Source organism: Callionymus lyra, chromosome 5 (genome assembly GCF_982586985.1).
Source record: "Callionymus lyra chromosome 5, fCalLyr1.hap1.1, whole genome shotgun sequence".
Classification (NCBI taxonomy): Eukaryota; Metazoa; Chordata; class Actinopteri; order Syngnathiformes; family Callionymidae; genus Callionymus; species Callionymus lyra.
The window spans coordinates 26,031,407-26,052,848 of record NC_141822.1 but is presented as its reverse complement, the minus strand read 5'-3'; the positions used below and the strand labels follow the sequence as shown (position 1 = coordinate 26,052,848).

Sequence of the window (21,442 nt, the reverse complement as noted above, 5' to 3'; positions counted from 1 at the left end):
AAAATAATTTTGGGAATGTAATCAATGAAATGTTTTAAGTTTTTAAGTCTCTCTCAGACAACATTCACACGAGATATTTGTCTCCAGGAATATCTGAGTGTCTTCTCTGTGCTGCGTGCTTCTGAATGCTGAAAGAGTTAAGAAGATTTGGCAGCTCGACATTGACCAGCCAGCCGGTGTGGGGAGGAACTGGCTTCCGGTGCAGGGAGGCATGAGGCTCACTTGTCCTGGGATTAAGCAGGATCTGAAGAGATTACAGCTCTCTCCCTCGCTCTCCCTCTTGTTCACTGTAGATTGATGGAAGCACAGCCAACCTCCAGTCTATCGGGAATCCTTTCCCAACACTCTTCCCTGCATCCCTGTTGGCCCCGGTGGGAATAATCTGGAATATAACGGCACTGAAGGAGTTTGACATTTAGGTAAGATGACGGTTGTTGGCTGTTTAATTGACATGGTTAGAAATGCGTATCGTCCTCTTTTATTATCTTCTTAAAAATATGTATAAACTTGACTTGTATTTACATCCAGATCCTTTAAAAACACAAGACTAATCCCTGTGATAATCTGTAAATTTAAAGTTTTCACTTCTGTGTTTACACAACCAGACTTGCATATTTGAGCTGCTGTGAAGTGTGCCATTAACCCCTGACCTGTTCACAACTACAAGCTCAAGACTGGATTAACCAGCAGGCAAAGTGTGTAACTATTCAAGAACTGGTCAGTTACTGCTTAACCTTTGATTTATTATTTTATATTTACTAACTGAAGAAGCTTTCTTGTCTGTTCACTGTAGGGGAGAATGTTCCCAAATATGGAAATATATATATTTATGTTGATAGTGTGACATGTAAAGATGTCATTAAAATGAAACAAATATTGTCTATGTTAACAATTCTACAGAAACTTCCAATAAGAGTAAAACTGAGTTTGAAGGAAAGTAATTTGATGGGAGAAACAAGAGATTATATGAATAGATTGATCTTCCAAGATTAACAATATCAGATTTAAACTTGTCTTAGTTTGGTTAATGTACATGTTTTTTCCAACATTCAAGTTTTTTGGTTCCTTGTGTTATTGAGTTTGACAGCCCTGTTGTAGAATATCCTTCTGGCATTTAATATGTAAGCTAAAAACCGAGAAGTGACTGTGAATCAGAGCAGAATAACTTAAAATGTTCCTCATACTTAAAAGTAAAACAATTTCCTATATATGCCTACTTACATATTTATTTTTAACTTTTGTGAATTCTTCTATCGAGCTGCAAGTATAATAGCTGAACTAGATCATTAAAACAATATTTTGTTGCCAATAGACAGATTTGATATGTATTACAAGTAGGACTTAAATGATCAACAATTAAAGTGTCAGAAAGAGTTCATTTACAAAATCGTAATTCCAGTTTAGATTGATTCTAAGTTACTCTAGCTCTTCTGCTTGGGGTTATATGCATGTTTTATATTATCAGTCTTTTGAGAAGCAACCATCCACACATGCCCACATCCCAACAATGGAGCCACGTCCACTTTAAACCCAACTCCACTGCCCTTTAACCCAAAAATGAACCTAGATAGTTTTTTGCTAAGAGAATGAGCCAACTATAAGATACAAAAAAAAATTGTCTATTATTATCATGTCTATTAAAGATCATGCACACAGGCGTGACAAAAAAATGTCTATTCTTTTTGCAGAAGTAGGTGAAAGCATTGTGGATCCTCGGCAGTAAATGAGCTCAAATGAAAGTACCGTAAATTAGAAAAATCCGTAGATTTAAGCACCTTTACTTACACGGCGAGACAGTGGCTCTAGTCCAAGTAGGACGACGGAGCTTCTTACTCTACTTCTTAAGTAAGAATGTGTAAACCTGAATTTGGAAACATCTTTACATTGGTCAGGACAAGCTTTTTATCCTCGCATGTAAACATCAAATCAAACTCATGACCAGATTCCCACACATTGAGCATCATATATGAAGCGAACACCCACTAACCTCGGCCTCAGAATTTTATATTTTTTCTCCCTCAAGATTAGATTCCAAATTCATATGCTATTTTCTATCATTTTATTCCACCCCCGGAATGACCAACGTGATCCCATAATCTGTGTATCAGGATTATTTTTATCAAGCTACAAAAAAGTACAGAAAAAAAAGGATTATTACATTGGTTCAGGTATAAGAGCTTTCTTGTTTTAGTCGTGTAGAAAACAGTTATAGCTGTTATCTTGATAATCACGCAGAATTAAATCAAATGGACGGATCATTCATGTTTGCGTCATTCTTCAAGATGATGCTGATGATGTCCTGGTTTACTGTCAACAGGTGGTGCAGGTCAAAGGTCATCATGAGGCAGGCAGTGGAGGCTCAGGTGTTAAGCCCCCACTTTGACCTCGGAGAGCACGGTCAGTAGGGGAATTGAGATAATCGTTCGGTTAAGTTAGCATACGGGATTCAATCCTCTGACCGTTGTGTATGTGTGTGTGTGTGTGTGTGTGTATATAGGCCTGCATCAGATCTTGACAGATGTTGTGGAGGATGTAAAGCAGTCTATAAACCAGGACATAGATGGAGCAGAGATTCTCCATGGTCTGCTGAACGCACCCTGGCTGCAGTCCCTGCTGAAGGTGTTGTTTTACTCCCACTATATTGTCTACAGTAATTTATCATTTCCTATTTAATGACAACAATGAATCAGCTTTTAGTAAGGAAATAGTCTGTTTGATTTGACCACAACCACGCTCTGATAAAATAATGTGTTTAACTAATGGAAGCTTTGATGTATTGTTGCAGGTTTTCGAGTGTCTTCAGAAACACCGCAGAGATTCTCCAGCACCCATATTGGAATACGCATCTGGTCTCTCATTTCAGGTGAAAATATTTTTCTTTTGGAAGATTGTTGTGGTACTGACTATGTAAAGCAACATTGATGGATAAAAAAAATACACTGAATGGGGTTTTCAAATAGAAGGTACAGCTAAATGCCTTTTCTTTTTGAAATCACAAATTATACATTTATAATCAGTTAAAAAACAACATTTTATTCTGAAAACCCCCAGAAACAAACACACAAATCATATTAGTTCATGCGAACATGACACTTGACTTAATCAATGAGTTAACGAAACACAGTTTGGGATTTTCTTACGATTAATGAAAACCTTAAACTTTTTTTTTCTTTTTCTTTTGGTTTTGGTCCAGGTATTTAAAGGTGGAGGTCTTACTTTGATCTTAAAAACATCAGGTGTGGGTCATGTCTTGTTTAACTGATGATTTGTTGTCGTACTGCAGGTGCTGATCGAAATCAAATCCTCGCCGGGCTGCTCTGAAGATGCAAAAGAACTCTACAGACTTCTGCGACAACCACACCTGCAGGTGAGAAACTGGTTATTCTGCATGTTATGTTGTCTGTGTGTTAATATAAAAGCGTGTTTATTGGTTGATAAACATTTCCGTTTAAGTCAGATTATATTTGTCTCTTTGTCCTGGTTGTGAAGTGACTTTGGTAGTTTTGTGCTTTTGAAATGAAATGAAAGAAAAGAAAAAATATAATTTATGTAACAGTTCAATGAGTAACTAGATGACTGACTTCACATATCCAACTTAAAAGCAGCAGTACATAGGTTTCTACAGGTTAATGGCGCCCCCTCTGTGAGAATACTGTAATTGCGTGTGTCTTGAAAACAGAAGCGTCTACAGTCTGCACATGCATTTTTGTATTTAGCAAGAGAAAAGCTCTTGTTGGGTTGTGAATCGTGTGTGGTTGGGCAGCCTGTCATATATATACACATATACATACAATTAAACAAAGGCTTGGTGCTGCTTTAAAGGGTGACACAAGCAATACAATCAATTTTGAGCTTCTTACACTTGAACCGAATACAAAGAACATACTTTATATTTTTCTTATCAAGCCAGTGGGAATGTTTTGATAATTTATTGATAAAATGTTTAAGTCCTTTCAATCTTTTATATCATTTATAAAAATAAAAATAAATCTTAATCTAGTTTTTATTGCAATCATATTATTTCACCGATGTAATATTTTTTTGGAGTTCCATTCTTTTGGCATAAAATAAAAAAAAACAATGGAATGACATTAGTGTGTCTTACAAGACTAAATAAAGGGTAAGTATAAAGTATGTACCATTGATTTGTATATGTTACGTTCATTAATAAATGATTTAAAGCAAAGTACGATGTCTAAAATGTCCTTATCCTGCTGTGGCAGGCGTTACTCTCGGCCCATGACACGGTGGCCCAGAAGGACTACGACCCGGTGTTGCCGCCGGTGCCTGATGACGTGCCAGACGATGAAGAGGCGACCAGGATCGTCTGCCTCGTCAAAAACAAGCAGCCGCTGGTGAGTTACTGCTGGGAATCTTTTCACCTGATCCAAAATATATATATTGTTACTTACTAATGCAAGAGGTGCGTGAATGTCGCACAATAGATTTGTTTTCCAAATCAAAACTATTCTTTGTTTGTCTGAGAGTCTTCCTTTTCCAGCTTTCTGATTGGATGAACAAGCAGATGACTGGAAATCAGCCGCATCTGTGACCACAGATGTTTTGGATTTTAATCCCTCATTTGCTTAATTATCTGCTCAAGTTGTTTGTAATCGACACTGTTTTTTTTAAGGATAAACTGGTTTCTGCGCGGATGTCGATTCATGGAGAGTCTTGTCTCACAGCTTTGTAATCAACAGCGAGGCGCTGGGTCACCTTCTTCTCCTTTATTTAAAAATGCTCGGAGGGGGATCCGCAGTCACTGGGACACCCTCAGACAACTGACCCAACAGAGACTCCAGCGCTCCGGCGCCTTCGCCGCACATGCTGCTGCTGCCTCCAAGACTTTAGAGTCGCCTTCTGCGCCGCCGTGCAGCCTGAGACGAGGCAGTCTGCCTCTCACCGGGCAGCAGTGGCGCCCGCTGGCTCGGCCGGCGAGGTTCTGTGAGCCGGTGAGGAGACCCATGAATCAGTGTCACCTGCTCTTGGACCAGAACCTGAATCGCTCGGCCCCGTCAGTTTGCACCGCAGTCATTATTGGTAAGAGCTCACACACCGGAGATTTGGAAGTATAGCAGTTCCATCAGAATGTTGAATGGTTGAATTTAACATTTCAAATGTTGATTTTCTTTTTTAACTGAAATGTTCTCCCTTCTTTAATCATTTAAATCAATCATTTGTGTATTCGAAAGGGCTTTTTTTAAACAATTAAAATAAAACTTTTGAAATTCAAAATGAATGCCTTTTATTAACACATTTATATAGTTTTATATTCTAATTCCAATAATTCAAAAAACTTTTTTTTTCTTTTTTAAACTCTTGGTTTAATAAACCTGCCAGGTCGAGCATCTTCATTGAACTTTCAGACAATCACGCAACACACAGACAATCATGTGATGTCGGAGTACTTAAGGCTTTTTGAAACTGTCTTTATAGTTTTTTTCATTCAAACAAAAAGGTTTCTTTTCATTTAAGAATAAAACTTTCTTCAATCAAAGAAATCAGTTTCAATAACTTGAGTAAAAATTGAAATAAAGTATTAAACCGATTTTTTTTCTTTTTATTGAACCTACTTTTTTTAACTAAGCATTTTTTCTTTTTTCTTGAAAAATAAAGAAACAAAACTATCTTCATACAACAAGTTTTACAGCTTGGTGTTGGCTCAGTGCTCGATTGGATTAGTTTGGTAAAATGGCACTATTGTATCAACATTCTTTTTAATTAAAACATATTTATACAAAAAAAGGATTATGAGATTAATATTAAAATGTTATTCATTAAATATTTAATTAAAAATCAATGTTTCAATACACAACTTATTGAATTATTCGAATAAATATTCAATGCTTTTTTAAAAAAAAGATTTCAACAAATAATTTGAACTTTTAAAGTGTTGAATTCAACCATTGAATATTGTGCTTGCACTGATCTACTTCCATACAGTGATTATCCACTTCTCACTTCAGTCCAGAGTAATCGATGTGTCTTTTCTTATCGAAGACGACTGCTCCAAACGATACGACAGCGACGACGAGTCCGTAGCTTCGTCCCGTCCTTCGCCGAGTAAACCCAGACGCTGGAGCCCGTGTATCCCTGTTCCCTACTACTCCAACGTAGACCAGTACGTCCTCCCGGGCGTGCCTTCCAAGGTCAGAAACCAAGGCATTCGTACCGCTCCGCCGAGCCCGATGCGTAGCAGCCACATCCTCCAGGTGCCGCCGCTGGAGCTGGCCAAGCAGGAGAGCCTGGACGAGCTGAGGAGCACGGTGCAGCTGGCGGCCACCTCCATGGAGAGCAGCACCAAGGACATCAAGGTCCTCGGCGAGAAGATGGCCGCCGCCACGGAGCGCATGTCCGAGACGGTGCAGGACAACTCCCAGGCTCTGATCCTGCTCAGCCAGGTGGTGGAGCGGCTGCAGACGGTGCTGACCTCCTCCAGGGGGAACTCTCCCGGATCGGCTGGTGAGCAGGAATCCACCCCCAAGACCCAGAGGAGACTCCATCACCCATCCAGATGCTCCATCCCATCGCCTCCCTCGTCCACCTCCAGCTCCCTCAGCAGCTGCGTGGACACGCCGTCCACCTCCCAGGTTACCGGCTGCCTGTCCGTGTCCTGCCAGGGATCCCCCCAGACCCCCACCAGAGGCAAGGGCGTCAGCTCGCCTCAGAAGAGCTCGGACGCATCCAAGCAACTGACCAATGGCGTGACCCTGACCCACTCCCCGACCTCAAGAGCAGGTCGGTCCACCCAGCGTAAGAAGAAGAAGCGCAAGAAGACCAGATGAGCGGAGCTCCTAACACAAACTTGGACCTTCATTTCTAAAATGGAAGTTCTTCAAACTGACAGTCTGGTAGTTAGACTTTCTCTTAATTAAACCCTTTCTTCATCTCCATTTTCACAGCTTCTCCTCGTGTTGGAAACTCTCACCGTTTTTTCTTCTTTACCTCCATCAATGTCTCGTCTTTTTTCTCCTTCAGATCATTCTGTGATGGCTCCCCAAGGTCCTGTCCTCAACCCACTATCCCTTCATATTTGTTAACCTGTTGCTTTCTTTGTCTCAGGGGGCAACCATCAAGAGAAATGACAACACCGGAGAGATTTTTGTGGCCCGAGTGATCCACGGAGGACTGGCTGATCGAAGTGGTCTGTATTCTTATTAACTGTCATAGTTAAACTTTTTGATCAATATTTGACAACCAAGTGTCTGTACTTGTTGTCACCGTCTTTCAACATTATCAGAGATTAATCTTTTATTAATCAAGTGGATTCATTTGGAAAAACTGGGTCTCCCAGAATGCATTGCAGGTCGGTTTTAGTATTAATGCAAGAGAGATTCATCAATGGAGTAATATCTGCTGTTTTAGGGAGTTTATGTTATCGGTCAAAGTAGAAAATTTATATTGGTCTGCTTTACATTTTATTGAATGTGTGCAACTTGGGTTTTTTTTATGAGTCTATACAGATCACACTTAATGGGTTGTCCACTTTTACAGTTTTACACTATTTTTCAAATATGTCTTACCAAACTGAACCACTGGAAAATGTTTTAATTCACAAAACTTCAAGTTTTTTCAACTTTAACTGTAGTCGATTCCCTGTTTAATTGTGATGCTTCTTCACCAGGGGTCACCACACTTTTTGAGAACACAAACTCGTTTAACTTATACATCACAAAGGCTAAATCGGTGGTCCTCAAGTACCAGGCTGGGGACCAGTGAGGCATTTTTGTTACCGGGCCTCACAGAAAGAGACAATCAATTATTGTATTGACTATGACTTTCTTTAGGGTGTTTTATTAAAACAAATATATTGTTTTAAACTTAGCCTCTGACTTTTAAAACATCAAAATGCATGTTTTAGTCAAGTTTACTAGAAAAATATCAACCTCTAAACTAGTTAAAATGAAACACGAACGCTTTATTGGACCATCTCGTTGCAGAGAAACCAGCGCAGCGTTCCTGCTGAGTCAGCATTCTGTTGGGATTTATTTGTACGAATTTATTTGTTTTATTGCCGGTTGTGTCATTTTATTTAGTTTTTTTTAATCTAATCCTTGTTTCTTTCAGAATAATGTTGACATTAATCTGGTCCGCAGTGCAAAAAAGATTAAAGGATCACTGTTCTAAATGATGATCACATTTTTGTATTATTACTAGATCGGAAAGATGAAAACAAACATTTTAAGATGGTTCAAACAAATCATTGCCCTTCGTAGTTTAGAATAATTAAGAAAAAGAGTGTGTGTGCAGGTCTGCTCCATGGCGGCGATCGCATCATCGAAGTCAACGGGTTTGTCGTGGATGGAATGGAACCTGAGCAGGTCATTCAAGTGGTGGTATGTCAACATGTTTTATGTTTTATTCTTTTTCTATCAATCTGCTGATGACTCTGAAACATACATGTACACTTTCAAGAGGCTGCCTAAAATATTATAAATTCAACGTTGAGCTTTATTTTTGACGTGACAAACTGATCCTTGTTTTTCTGGAAACAACTGAGAAATTAATGTTTTTACCAAATTATTTTAAATTTGATTAATATTTTACTCTTCAAACTAAATTAAGAAGAACTTTGGACCCCTGAGTGAGCAGACTATCGATAAATTCGGATGTTTCTACTTTTAAAATGCTCCACCTAAAAGCAGATGAGTTCAGATCATGGGTTTATTATTAAAATATTGATGCTAATTGTTTACTTGGTCAATGTTTCAAGTTGTCCACACATAAACTCAGAATTAAACAGAGAAAATAAAAAAAAGACAGGTTCAAAACTATGATGGTTTAATTTTTTTTTCACTTAATATTTGTGTCATATTCTAATAAGAAAACATATTTCATTTTTTTTCTGTTAAAACTTCTTGATAACAACTGTGATTCTGTGCTGTGTGTGGTGTTGTGGATCAGCAGGCACAGTCTCAGGGCACCATCATGTTCAAGGTGGTTCCGATCACGGAGCGGGCCGTCCACAACCAAACCATGGTCAGTCCTTTCTGTCACACCACACTGGAGTCTTGGTGTTAATCCTCGTTGTCCACCCTCAAGGTGTACGTCCGAGCCATGACGGACTACAACCCCCAGCAGGATCCGAACATCCCCTGTGTGGATGCTGGGATGCGTTTCGGAAAGGGAGACATTCTGGAGATCGTGGACCAGACTGACGCCCTCTGGTGGCAGGCCAAGAAACTACCCAGCGACTCGGCTTGTGCTGGTCTGGTTCCCTCCATCAACATGCTCACACGGTGAGGAGAGTTTGCTGCTGTGGAAGATGTTGAAGCTTTTTTTAACATGTTGTTTTTTTCATGGGGTTTCAGGAAGCAGAGAGAATCCTGGTGGTCTCAGCCTTACATGCCACACGTCTGCATGCAGACCTGTGAGTTCTCCCTTGTACTGAAATAGCAAAATTGTGTCTTTCTGTATCTCTCGCCATGTCAAAATACTGCAACTGAAATCAAGTTATAAATTTTTTTTTTTTTTTTTTTTTTGCGTTTGCATTTCTTGACTAAAAACTAAAATTAACGAAAAATAATGTAGTATTTTTCAATTTATTTTATGATAATTTGTTAACGTGTGCCTTTTTTCATTATTTGTCACCCCATGCAAACATAAGTGAGCACTGTAGAAGAAGGTAAGGAATGTCAATGACTAAAAAAAATTAAATTGGTTCTATTTTAAAAGCTTGATTAACAGTTTTATGTTGCAGAGGAAGATTTGATGGCCATTGACGACAAATGTGTGGAAGCAGGTAAATAGTTGAGCATATTTCAGCTGATTGCATGTAGCAAATTTTTGATTTCACCCTCATCCTTTTTTTCTTTAAAAAAAAATCAGACGAGGAGACATTTGAATCGGGTAGGTAAGTCTTAATGTAACATTAAATATGAAACATACAAATCTGTAAAAAAAAAATACTTAAATGTTTTGAAATATGCTTCCACGTGTCAGAGGAGCTCAAAGAAGGTAAGAACGAAAAAAAATGGTGAACTCTTGATAATGTTGTTAAAAAATATTCCAAAATAAATCAACATATACCACAATTTATTCTTGTGTAAAATTAGTAATTATGTTTTAAGAACATTTTTATCAATCATTAAGCTTTCTGATTGAGGTTACAAAAATTTCCAAAAAACAAGTTGTTTTAAATGTTTGGTTCATGATAATTTCCCTTTTTAATTCCAGACCAGGATGACTTCTACAGCAACAAGGGTGGGATCTATCTACGTAAGCCACGAATCCATTTTTTGGTTTAGTTTCCTGTGACTGATCTTTCGATGGCTTCTGTACATGGATCAGCTGGCTTCAGGCGCAGCATCCGTGTATGTCGTCGACGACTTCCTGTCGCGCTTCACCAGTCCTGCCACAACCGCTGCCCAAACAGCTGCTTCAGCGCCCTCAACAGTCCGTATGAGGAGGTGGTGCGCTACCAGCGACAACCCAAGGATCCACATCGAATTATTGCACTCATCGGTACTTAAAGATTTATCATGTGAAGTGAAGGATTTTTTTTAAACACTTCTTTCTTCTCAGGTCCATCTGGTGTTGGTGTAAACGAACTTCGCAGGCGGTTAATCGAAGTAAATCCCAACTTTTTTCAGGGAGCTGTACCTCGTAAGTTTTACTCAACAAACTACACAAAGAAGCCATTTCGAAAAGTAATTATTAACATGTTCTGTTACCAGACACCACAAGGGCGCCCAAAGGATACGAGGAGTTTGGCAGAGAGTATCACTTCACGAGCAGAGAAATCTTTGACAGCATGGTGGTGAACAACAGGTACCACTTCATTGATTCTGTAGGAAGTCGTTCTTTTTTACTTGAACAAAGTTTATTTTAAAAGTCTGATATTCGCTTCTGCAAAGTTTGAGGTTTGTATTTTATCCTAGGAGGGAATCTCTGGACTCCATTGTTCATGCTTTGTATTACATTTGTTTCTATCTTTCTTTGTGGGATTTTGCACTTAAACAGATTCAAATTTTCTATTTCATCTTTTTCTATCGCTTAAGCCTTCTTTTTAATATAACGGATTTTGTTCCAAAGAACAAATCATCGCATTGTAAAGATGATCCAAGAATCAGTCTGCTTTTTTCAGGCATTATCATTGCTATTATATTTGTGTTTTTCAAGATAAATTCACCAGCTATTAGTTTTCATCATATCTACAAAATTGATTGAACAATTGCAAGTATTTCCATATTAATGAGTATCAAATAAATGGATAGGATTTAATAGTGTATACATCTACTCATGTGAATGTTTAATACAGATTTTTGTTACAGTGAGTGTTTTTATTTTTGTTACGACAGGTTCTTGGAGCATGGCCTGTACAAAGGAAGTCATTACGGCACCAGTGTAGAGTCTGTGAAAGCAGTTTCGAATTCTGGAAAGATCTGCATCATCGACATCGAGCCGAGTGTAAGAAGAATAGTTGAGACATCAAGCTTTCAAATGTCAATATCAAGATCTAAACAATGTCCATGTTCAGTCCATACAAGCAATAAGGAGCCACGACCTGAAGGCATACATCATCTTTGTGAAGCCGCCGTCTTTGGAGAGGCTCAGGGAGACGAGAGGAAACTCGTATATCACGACCAACTACTACGTCAACAGACAATTCAACGTGAGCATTTTGTTTCGAGACATGTTCTACTTTTTTATTTTCCTGTTTTCTGAATTGATTTGCTGGTTCTCTCGGACAGGATGACGACTTTCAGGAGATGGAAGACGTAGCCAGTAAAATGGAGAGCAACTTCTGCCAGTTTTTTGATCACACGATCGTCAACGACGAGCTGCAGAACTCTTGCGCGCAACTGCTGGCTGCCGTGAGGAAAGCTCAGGATGAACCTCAGTGGGTCCCTGCCAGCTGGATAAGACCGAACACGGACACATAAGGAGGAGGATGTTTTACAGTGGTAATGGCAGCATGTCGGTTACATCCTCACGCGTGTCACTGCGAGTGACATCAATAAAGGTCCGAGTCTCGTGCATTCGGGCAGAGACGTAATCCAGATATCGACAGTCTGGTGCTCTGATGATCTGCTTCTTAAGTTAAATCCTCAGCCAAGATGAAGATCTTAATTTATGTCAGAGCGCCATGTCGGGATGTAAAGGATTTCACTCATTCATCAAAATATCTTCATAGTATTAGAGCAGCTACGACCCAGTTTGGTTTCAATTATGCATCAGTGTCACCGGGAGAGTGCGAGCCAGATGTCAATGTACACAACAGTAGCCCATGTTAATGCTGGATTTAATTATAATATATTCTACTTATTCAGATGCTGCTAGTACACGCTGTGCATGTGCACCCAGAGCCTGAACCACCGGTGTATTTATGTTTACACTGTTTTCTGTTTGCCACTGGTTTCTGTCGTTGGGGGGTTTTAATAGTTTAAATAGTGCAATTTGATGTCAAACCATCGCAAGCTTTACAATAAAATGTAGGCAGAGCAACGCCAACTCTTCATTATTGTGTCACATACAGTTTTGTTTTTCATGCAATGTAGATGAAAGCTGGGCCTGATCGCGGAATTAATTTCAACGCTAACCTGGTTTGAGGGGGAATCGTTTAGCGTGGAAGCTTTTATTTTGTATTTCGTATGCTTTTATTTTCCTAAACACCGGATGCGCTCGTGGAGAGCATGCATATACTTCCGGGTTGCGGGTATGCTTGTAAACAATCCTCTTCAGCCATAAGATTAGAACCGTTATATTAAGCTCTCCCTGCATCATGATGCAACAATAACACGAATAAAGTAAATCATTCTGGATATGGACTCAATAAACTCAAAGGTATTGTATATTGCAGTTTTACCCCGAACGGTTCGCTAGGTTTAAGTTATCATAAGATCAGTGAAGTTAGTTAATATCTATACTATTATAGCAAAGTTTATAGTTACTGTGAGTCACATTACTGAGTCAAGTTGTTTTCATGTATATCCTGCAGTATCATCGTGTTTTCCCCCTTTTTCTTTTAGAAGATGCGACCAAGAGAGTTACCACCCCTTCCCCAGGTCTGTTGTCTCCATTGTTGGCTTTATTCAACGTGATAAAATGGATAATTAAACCCGCTTTTTTTACTATAAACACACGTAAAAAGTTGCCCAACTATTTTAAATTAACTAATTTATTTTATAGAATAGAAAATACAAGTGGAAAGCGTTGCATTTAAGGAGGGAAATGTCCATTCTTCTTTGATAAAGGAAAGACAAAAGGGATCTTCAGGAGAAAGTCACAGGAAAGGATAACATGTGAGCTGTAGCAGTGAAAAGGGAAAGATGAAGGATCACCGGAGCATCAACTTTAATCAAAAAAGTATCAAGTAAGATGTTTAATTGCCTGAAAGGAAACAAAATACCCAGCACTATGGTATGGTCCTAGTATCATGGTGGCAATAAACTGTATACACAAACCTGTACACTGTGACAATACCTTTTCATTTTTTTTTTCCCCAGCATCCCAGATAAGATTTTACATCCTGTGTAGGATATATTTAGACACTTTATTATAATGGACTTGCACATGTCCACTCACTTCTTTGAATGTATATATTTACACACACGTCTCTGATGCAAGCCTGAGACACATTTGACCTCTGCTTTGAATAATCCGCCCTCCTGGCATATGCCTGACAACAGACTTAGCAAAGGATTTAAGACGATGTTACGTCTCTTTTCTACACATTCTGACTAAACCCTGCAGAGGCGGAATGGCCGCGAAGACAATGGTATTTCTCTGTTCTGGACTTTCTGCTGACACTTTGAAGCAGCTACCCTAGAGTTGATTTATTTCACTTATTATAGACATTTTAATTCCTAATACTAACTTCCTCCTTTGGTTTCTCCAGCGAGCTCAACGAGCACTTCCTGCAATGCCAAGGTAGGAACCTGTTTCCTTAAATAGTGCTGCTCCTTAAATCACAGATTCTGATCAAAATAATATTTAAGCTTTAACTACTTTCACAATTCAAGCACTTCAACATTCACTAATGTCACCTGTGTTCTCTCTTCTTTCAAACACGTGAAGCCAGGACACCGGTGGTACGTCGGACTCATTCTAAATTGTCTGGATTAACTTGTATTTTCCAGTAATCTTTGGGATTTGTTTGGTTCAGATGACATGCCGACCTCCAAAACAAAAAAGAAGAGGATGAGAAAAGAGCAGAATGGAGGTGACTCAGTGGAAAGTAAGTACTGACACGCTTGTGTTCTTTTATTTCTTGCGTATTCAGAAACGGACAAAATCAATGATGAAAAATAACAATAATAATTAATCAGAAATATTTAGTCACTCATACATGGCTTGATATTAGAACATTTTTTCGTAGGTTTAGGATTTCACAAAATCAAAATATAGTAAAATATAAATATTTAAATCCACTTTGTTTGATCATCTTTGATCCTTACTTTGTGCACAACATGTTCTCAAGAGTAACCAGCAGAGGGCAACATTCTTGCAAATAAATAAAAGGCGCTTGTTTTCACAACGTAAGAATCGAACGTTGAGCCAATCTGTCGGCTGGTTTTTGTTACATTATTCTCCCTAAGGTTTGTATCAATATATGAATGACTATTTTCAAACGCTAGATCAGTAGGAGGTTCTTAAATACAATGTAATGGTTGAAGATCCAGGTCTGGAGATGGTGGGTCAATGCAACAGCAGGGCCTCGGAAGCGTCTGAGAAACTGAACCAAGAGAGCTCGACAGAAGCTCCTCCTCAGAGGCGACGCAAGAAGAAAAAAACACCGACAATTGGTACTTATGATTCAACACAAATTCTTAATGAAACACCTCATGTTGATGTTGGAAACATTTTTCAGATTTGGACGACGACCAAGCTGACCTTGTGAATGAAGATGCAGTCGAGCAGAACACCGATGGGGAAGAGGTGCCAAAAAAGGCTAAAAAGAAGAAGTAAGATATCAACTGCATGAATTATGTTTTTGAGTATATTTGGAATTTTATTTGGCTCATTACAAATTAAACCTTGTATAAAAAAATTGTTAAATTATATCTCTTGATGACTTTGAAGTACACTGTTGTGACATCAAATATTGCATCTAAAGCCGCAGCCAGTGAGTTTATATATCTGGAAACAATAGTAGTCTGTTTTCCAAGATGGGCCATAATACAAAACATTAACAGGATCTAGAAAACCCTGGTTTTCAAACTGTAGCAATTATTTAAGGTATTGAAAAGATTTATTTGGCAATGGCTGCCATTGACGTTGAATGTTTCTCTTTAGGAAGCAAAGAACTGTTGAATCTCAGCTTCCTGACGAGCTGGATGTGGAAGAAGATGACATTATCACGGACATTCCTCCATCCAAGCCTCAACATTCCCTTTTCACAGCTCCGCAGGGCCAGAGTCAGCCGGTGGGGAAAGTCTTTGTTGAGAAAAGCAGTGAGTAGCAAACCTGAGCATCAACAAGAGCTTGTCAGACTCTTGATTCATGTCGGTTTTCAGAGCGCTTCCAAGCATCCGAGCGTTCAGACTGGAGGAAAACAAGCATCCAGATGGACAACATCACTGAGTTTCAACACGTTCAGCCGCTCTGGACCACCAGAGACGTCTCTGTCCAACTGCATGCAGGCTTCAGGTGATCCTCACATTATTTTAGGTTGAATTGGTTAACAAATGTGTGTTTTTTCTGCTGCAGGGTTTTCGGTCTATATTGTCATGGCTTCCTGGCCGGCTATGCCGTTTGGAACACGGTGGTGGTTTATATGTTAGCGGGGAGGCAGCTCACCGCTCTGTCCAATCTTCTCGAGCAGTACCACAGCCTGGCGTACCCCTTCCAGTCGCTTCTCTACATGCTGCTGGCCATCAGCACCGTGGCCGCCTTCGACAGGTGGAGAATAATTAGCCGCCTGTCATGGTTTCCCCTTCCCTCACTTTTGAGATTTTAAAGTTAGATTTGACTAAAACTAGCTTTTTGTTCTCAGGGTGAATCTGGGCAAAGGTTCGGTGGCACTGCAGGGGTTCATAACTTTAGACCCTGTCGCACTGGCTTCATTCTGTAAGTCCTCCTTCATCTTGTCTCCGCACTGATGCCTTCACTGACTTCGCTTCTGCATCCTTCACAGTTTACTTCTCAGCGCTGGTGCTCTCGCTCAGCCAGCAGATGACCAGCGACCGCATTAACCTCTACCCTACACAGAACACCACATTATGGTGACGACACACTCACGGATGTTATTTATGGTTTCATTTGCTCGTACCCTTTATAACTCCTCCGTCCTTCCCACACAAGGCCGGCAGGGTCAGAGCAACAGATTCTTCACCCATGGGCGACAGTTAACCTCGTGGTGGCGCTGCTAGTGGGAGTAGCTTGGATTTTTATAGCCACCCGACCAGATACGGATTATACACAAGGTAGGAGATGCAGTTTAGATAATAATCGCTGTGTGGTTTATTATTAAACAGATTCTTTCTCCTCGTTTAACAGGTTATTTGATGACCATGGAAATTGAACCATCAAAACCAGAGGATAAATCTGAAATGACAGCTTGACTGAGACAACTTTTTGTACACATGTATTTAAAAAAATATGTATTTTTTATAATGTTTTTTTTTTTCCATTCTGGTTTTTAGTGACATCAACATTTATTAAAATTATTTAAGGAAATTGTTTTATCTGTTATTCCAGAACTTATCACCTTTTGTTTTTTACAAATTAAATATCATATAATTATGGTCTCGTAACAGGTAAAATCCATATTGAGCAAGTACGTATTTTATTTTTTTTAATTTTTTTTTTAAACCTGAATTAGAAATGCTAGCCAGTATTATTAAAACAACAGTTTTTATGGTGTTTGGATACATTATAAGATATCATTAATAAAATATAAATTAAATTATATAAATGAAGTATAACAAGATAAAACAAGTAAAAATTAAATAATTAAATTAAAATAAATAATAAATGATATAAATAACTTCTTTATTATTTGAACAGCAGGTGGATATTTCTAAGGTTATCTTCTACTTGGTTTTATACCTCTGTTTACAGTCTTTAATTTTGAGCAAAATTCCAAAGCGATAAAAGTAGTTAAAACAGTTGCACTGAATTGAGTTTTGTAAAGGTATCAAAAAAAGGGATATATGTGTTTATTCTAGCGCTTTAAGAAACTTTTTTTTAGTGTCACGTCATGAACGTCTGTTCAACTGACTCGTCGATGACATCTTGGTTCGATTACTTTCTCCTGGAATTCTGCAGGAAAACTAATCGAGCACCGACTCCCTGCCCTTCTCTGTTGACGTGGTAACAGTGCTCTCCGGTCAGTTTGGGAAATCTTTAAACGCGCATTTAAAGCGTGTGTTTTAGATTTAACAAAAAAAAAAAAAGAATAAAAGAGAGTCGACATGTTAGATTTTGCCATTTTTGCCGTAACGTTTGTCATCTTTCTGGTGGGCGCTGTTCTGTATTTGTACCCGGTGAGTAAGTTCAACCAGCCTGGAACTATGAGACCTGTGCAGCTGTCTGGCACATTCCTCACTTCTGATGGTTGTAAATATACGTTTTTGTCATCATTACTATCGTAATAATTCACGAAATTAAGCTAGAAACTGCAAAAACAAATATCAGGGCCTTTGTAGCATTTAGCTTGATTAAAAGTTTGTCTTAAAACTACTAGTTGGACTGTTGAAGTTAGATCAGTTTAGGTCACCCTAAGTAAAGTTAGTATTAGTTTGCTGATGGAATGCACTAGTTAAATAAGATGTACACGAATTAATGATAAAGAAAAATACACATTGAATAAGCAGAGCAAATAGGTGTGTTTAGTCAGGTAAGTCATTTTAAAGAGTGAGGATTAAATGCTAACAATCAAAACAGTATATTTTATTTATTATTACCAAAAATAAATATAATATTTCATTAGTGTTGTTACTCAGCTCCCCCCACTTCTATACTTGTGTACAGTACTACAGGCCAAAAGTCTGGACACACCTTTTCAGTCAAGGCCTTTTCTTTGTTTTCATGATTATTTACATAATATATTCTCATTGAACTGTGAATGAACAGATGCAGAATGATGTATTTAACAAAAACTCTAGTATTTATTTACAAAAACAAAAACTATTCTAGTTTCTTCAAAGTATCCACCTTTTTGAAATAAGAGTGCTTTGCTTTCTTTTGATGGCTTTCATAATATAGTCACCTGAAATGTTTTCTAAACATACACGTGTGCCTTTTCATGGTTACTTGGTGGATATTTGTTTGCCTTTTTAATAGGGCTGGGACTATTAGTTTTGTTGATATTGGACAACCTTATTATTTAATGGAAAGAACCAATAAGCCAAGTAAAGACAAACATCATTACTTTAAGAAATTAAGACCAGTCAGTCCGAAAGATTGCGAAAACTTTGAATGAGCCCAGAAGGTGTGTCGATTATTTAATATATTATTGTGTTTGTTTTTTAATGATTAATTATTGTTTACTGTGTTCATTTTTTGTTATTATTTTTGTTTCCATAGTTAATCATTTGTATGATCTGCTGTGACAACCAAAACTTCCACATTGTGGGAAGAATAAAGGTTATCTTATCTTAAACCTTTGATAACATAACGAAAAAACAATGTTTTCTTCTTAGTCGTCGAGAAGAGCGTCTGGAATCCCAGGTCCAAACCCCACTGATGACAAGTAAGAAGCTGCGAGTCGTGAATGTTGAGTCTGACTGTACCTCATCAATAATGTCACTGAATTGACTAATGTGCTTTAGAGATGGAAACCTCCAGGATATTGTGAACAAAGGAAGTCTCCATGAATTCCTGGTCGACTTGCATGAGGAATTTGGGTCTGTGGCCTCATTCTGGTTTGGTGGTCGCCCCGTAGTCAGTCTGGGCTCATTGAAGACGCTGCAGCAGCACATCAACCCCAACCACACGAGTAAGTGCACAAAATACAGCAAGAGCTTTGCAGTTATTTCATTTCAATTCCTTTCTCTTTCTTTGACAGCTGACTCCTTTGAAACGATGCTGAAGTCGTTGCTAGGATACCAGTCAGGAATTGGAGGCGGGCCGAGTGAGGCTATTATGAGAAAAAAGGTGTATGATAGTGGCATCAACAATACACTGAAGAACAACTTCCCACTCGTGCTCAAGGTTTTTTTTCCCCCATAATAGATCATTCATTCGTCTTCATGGAATATATAATATCGTCATAAATATTTTCCTCCTGTAATTCCAGATCGTAGACGAGCTGGTTGGAAAATGGAAATCCTACCCTGAAGGCCAGCACATCCCCCTCTGTGCCCACCTAATGGGTTTGTCGATGAAGACAGTTACCCAGCTTGCCCTGGGCGAGCTTTTCACAGACAATGCTCAGATAATTTCCTTTCGAAAGAACCACGAAGCAGTAAGACTTTGATGAAATTGTTCTTCTTTCACCGACTGAATTTCCATATGTTATATTATATGATTACAATTCTCTGCTTGTGTTCAGGTCTGGTCTGAAATTGGGAAAGGGTACCTGGATGGCTCTCTTGACAAGAGCACTAACAGAAAAGGACACTATGAAAAAGGTTTTGATTATTTATTTAAAATTAGAAACTTTTTCCCTGGTATTGTATTTGCTATCCACATATTTTTACACATCCATTATGAACCATTCCATGCACAAATATATGTAGAAAAAAAAAACACTAAATAAAACCAGAAATGTTTGTTAAAATATTAATCACACAGTTTTACCAAAAGGAGTAAGACCACTATGTGTGTATAATAAAGTTCTTCCCGTCTGTCATGACTTACAATTAAGATGTTCCATCTGCTCTCTTGCCTCATCATTCAGCTCTGACAGAGATGGAGTCTGTGCTGCTGTCTGTAGCGAAGGAGAGAAAATCTCAGAGGAAACAGTCTGTGTTTGTGGACACGCTGCATCAGTCAAGTCTCACAGAACGACAGGTGACGACTGAGTCGTTCAAATAACAAAAACCTCAGAGCGATGGAAAAGTAACGAGGAGGAATGCATTTGTTTCAGACGATGGAGGATTGCATGGTTTTCACTTTGGCTGGATGTGTCATCACCGCCAACTGTGAGTGACTCAAACCTTTATCACACGCCACCCAAGCTTTCTTTGACTTAGTTTTTTTTTTTTTTGTAGTGTGCATCTGGGCGCTTCACTTCCTGTCGACCGCCGACGAAGTCCAGGATAAGTTGTGCCAAGAGCTGGAGGAGGTTTTGGGTTCTGGTCAGATTTCCTTAGAAGACATTCCAAAGCTTAGGTAGATGATCTTGTTGGTTATAAAACATATTTTCTAAAATAAATCCTCTCACTTGAAAGAAAGAATAAAAATTTGAATACATGGTAACACAAAATATTTATACCGCAATTAATTAATGCAGCAGTGTTATAGGAATTCAAATAAATGACTCCAAAGTCCTGAATTTGACCCTGTATCGTTTCCGCCCTTGAAAAGATACTGCCAGCAGATCCTAAATGAGACGGTGCGGACCGCGAAGCTGACCCCTATTGCAGCTCGGCTTCAGCAAGTGGAGGGAAAAGTCGATCAACATGTCATCCCTAAAGAGGTATCACATTTCCAGACATCTGTGGCTCCTTGTATCGGCTCTCCCGCTTCCTCCTGCCATGCTGTTGTGGTCGGTGGGTGCGTGAAAAAGATCTAATGTTCACATTTCAGACGTTGGTGATCTATGCTTTGGGAGTGGTCCTGCAGGATTCCGACACCTGGAGCAGCCCAAGCAGGTGCAACAATAAACTATATTGTTCGCAAAACCATGGTTGTGTGGTACTTATAAATAAGTGATAGATTATTAAAGTTAAATATCTAGTTAGTGAGTTATGGTTTAAATTATTTCACTGTCGTCTCTCAGGTTTGATCCAGCCCGGTTTGACGACGACTCATCCAGCAGAAATTTCTGTCTTCTTGGCTTCTCTGGGAATCAAACCTGCCCAGAACTCAGGTGAAATATGAAACTTTTCAAGAATAATTAGAAAACGTATTCATATTTTTGTTTTGACAGGTTTGCCTACACAGTGGCCACCATTCTTCTGAGCACGCTTGCAAGGCAACTGAAGGTTCATCGACTAAAGGGACAAGTCCTGGAGGTCAAATCGGAGCTGGTATCGACCCCTAAAGATGAAACTTGGATCACCGTCAGCAGAAGGAAATGAAACCTTTCTGAAAAACATGATCATACATGTTTAAAATCAAACTTTTCTCCAACCAGCAATAAAAAAAACAAGTCGGATTGAAACAAATAATTATTCAGTATATAATTATACTTTAGTTACTTGCAGGATTTTGATTGTCACTGGCTTATATTCTGTGTACGTTTTCAACAACTGTAAAACGACTAAAATGAAAAGAAAATAAAGTTTTTGTAATTTTCTAAATCTGTTTGGGTCAGTTTTGAGAAAAAAATAAACCATGCAGAGAAAATGCGTGTATATAAGTGACTGGGTGAGTGTTTTATATATCTGTT

General features: G+C 38.7%; 4 protein-coding genes across 5 annotated transcripts; all 4 read left to right on the top strand.

Annotated features, from left to right (window-relative positions):
* The first annotated feature begins 107 nt into the window (after window positions 1–107).
* mpp4b (MAGUK p55 scaffold protein 4b) lies at window positions 108–12,453 on the top strand. Of its 2 annotated transcripts, none has more exons than XM_087791638.1 (21): window positions 108–419; window positions 2,318–2,397; window positions 2,498–2,619; window positions 2,786–2,863; window positions 3,284–3,367; window positions 4,224–4,355; window positions 7,063–7,144; window positions 8,251–8,336; window positions 8,905–8,979; window positions 9,043–9,239; window positions 9,312–9,370; window positions 9,608–9,625; window positions 9,701–9,742; window positions 9,829–9,849; window positions 10,177–10,218; window positions 10,291–10,464; window positions 10,525–10,605; window positions 10,677–10,770; window positions 11,301–11,409; window positions 11,480–11,614; window positions 11,694–12,453. In XM_087791638.1, exons 2-21 carry the CDS (start codon window positions 2,340–2,342, stop codon window positions 11,883–11,885), a joined length of 1,881 nt encoding a protein of 626 aa, XP_087647764.1. In that variant the 5' UTR covers window positions 108–419; window positions 2,318–2,339; the 3' UTR covers window positions 11,886–12,453. The 2 variants fall into 2 exon arrangements, with proteins under 2 accessions (XP_087647764.1, XP_087647765.1); XM_087791639.1 differs by having other exon boundaries at window positions 109–419; window positions 8,908–8,979.
* Window positions 4,946–7,056, top strand: LOC148079905 (uncharacterized). Its single transcript, XM_087791640.1, has 2 exons — window positions 4,946–5,040; window positions 6,001–7,056. Exons 1-2 carry the CDS (start codon window positions 4,965–4,967, stop codon window positions 6,783–6,785), a joined length of 861 nt encoding a protein of 286 aa, XP_087647766.1. The 5' UTR covers window positions 4,946–4,964; the 3' UTR covers window positions 6,786–7,056.
* Window positions 12,454–12,663: 210 nt separating the features above from the next.
* LOC148079903 (transmembrane protein 237A-like) lies at window positions 12,664–16,590 on the top strand. The gene is made up of 14 exons (XM_087792584.1): window positions 12,664–12,786; window positions 12,972–13,007; window positions 13,841–13,872; window positions 14,020–14,033; window positions 14,108–14,179; window positions 14,619–14,747; window positions 14,813–14,906; window positions 15,238–15,395; window positions 15,459–15,591; window positions 15,652–15,843; window positions 15,938–16,011; window positions 16,079–16,166; window positions 16,246–16,367; window positions 16,441–16,590. Exons 1-14 carry the CDS (start codon window positions 12,766–12,768, stop codon window positions 16,503–16,505), a joined length of 1,230 nt encoding a protein of 409 aa, XP_087648710.1. The 5' UTR covers window positions 12,664–12,765; the 3' UTR covers window positions 16,506–16,590.
* Window positions 16,591–17,234: 644 nt separating this feature from the next.
* Window positions 17,235–21,353, top strand: cyp20a1 (cytochrome P450, family 20, subfamily A, polypeptide 1). The gene is made up of 13 exons (XM_087792583.1): window positions 17,235–17,429; window positions 18,588–18,637; window positions 18,717–18,883; window positions 18,953–19,098; window positions 19,184–19,351; window positions 19,439–19,517; window positions 19,787–19,899; window positions 19,976–20,030; window positions 20,100–20,220; window positions 20,416–20,527; window positions 20,638–20,702; window positions 20,831–20,920; window positions 20,981–21,353. The coding sequence occupies exons 1-13, from the start codon at window positions 17,358–17,360 to the stop codon at window positions 21,129–21,131; spliced, it is 1,389 nt and encodes a 462-aa protein (XP_087648709.1). The 5' UTR covers window positions 17,235–17,357; the 3' UTR covers window positions 21,132–21,353.
* The last annotated feature ends 89 nt before the right edge of the window (window positions 21,354–21,442 follow it).

Bases quoted from the DNA above. Each gene is read 5' to 3' on its own strand.
- mpp4b (XM_087791638.1), top strand. From the start codon at position 2,340: ATGAGGCAGGCAGTGGAGGCTCAGGTGTTAAGCCCCCACTTTGACCTC. The intron at 4,356-7,062 runs GTGAGTTACTGC...TCTTTGTCTCAG, and splicing joins TCAAAAACAAGCAGCCGCTG to GGGGCAACCATCAAGAGAAA. The intron at 9,743-9,828 runs GTAAATAGTTGA...AAAAAAAATCAG, and splicing joins CGACAAATGTGTGGAAGCAG to ACGAGGAGACATTTGAATCG.
- LOC148079905 (XM_087791640.1), top strand. From the start codon at position 4,965: ATGAATCAGTGTCACCTGCTCTTGGACCAGAACCTGAATCGCTCGGCC. The intron at 5,041-6,000 runs GTAAGAGCTCAC...TTCTTATCGAAG, and splicing joins TTGCACCGCAGTCATTATTG to ACGACTGCTCCAAACGATAC.
- LOC148079903 (XM_087792584.1), top strand. From the start codon at position 12,766: ATGGACTCAATAAACTCAAAG. The intron at 12,787-12,971 runs GTATTGTATATT...TTTTTCTTTTAG, and splicing joins TGGACTCAATAAACTCAAAG to AAGATGCGACCAAGAGAGTT. The intron at 16,167-16,245 runs GTGACGACACAC...TTCCCACACAAG, and splicing joins ACACAGAACACCACATTATG to GCCGGCAGGGTCAGAGCAAC.
- cyp20a1 (XM_087792583.1), top strand. From the start codon at position 17,358: ATGTTAGATTTTGCCATTTTTGCCGTAACGTTTGTCATCTTTCTGGTG. The intron at 19,099-19,183 runs GTTTTTTTTCCC...CTGTAATTCCAG, and splicing joins ACTTCCCACTCGTGCTCAAG to ATCGTAGACGAGCTGGTTGG. The intron at 20,031-20,099 runs GTGAGTGACTCA...TTTTTTTTGTAG, and splicing joins ATGTGTCATCACCGCCAACT to TGTGCATCTGGGCGCTTCAC.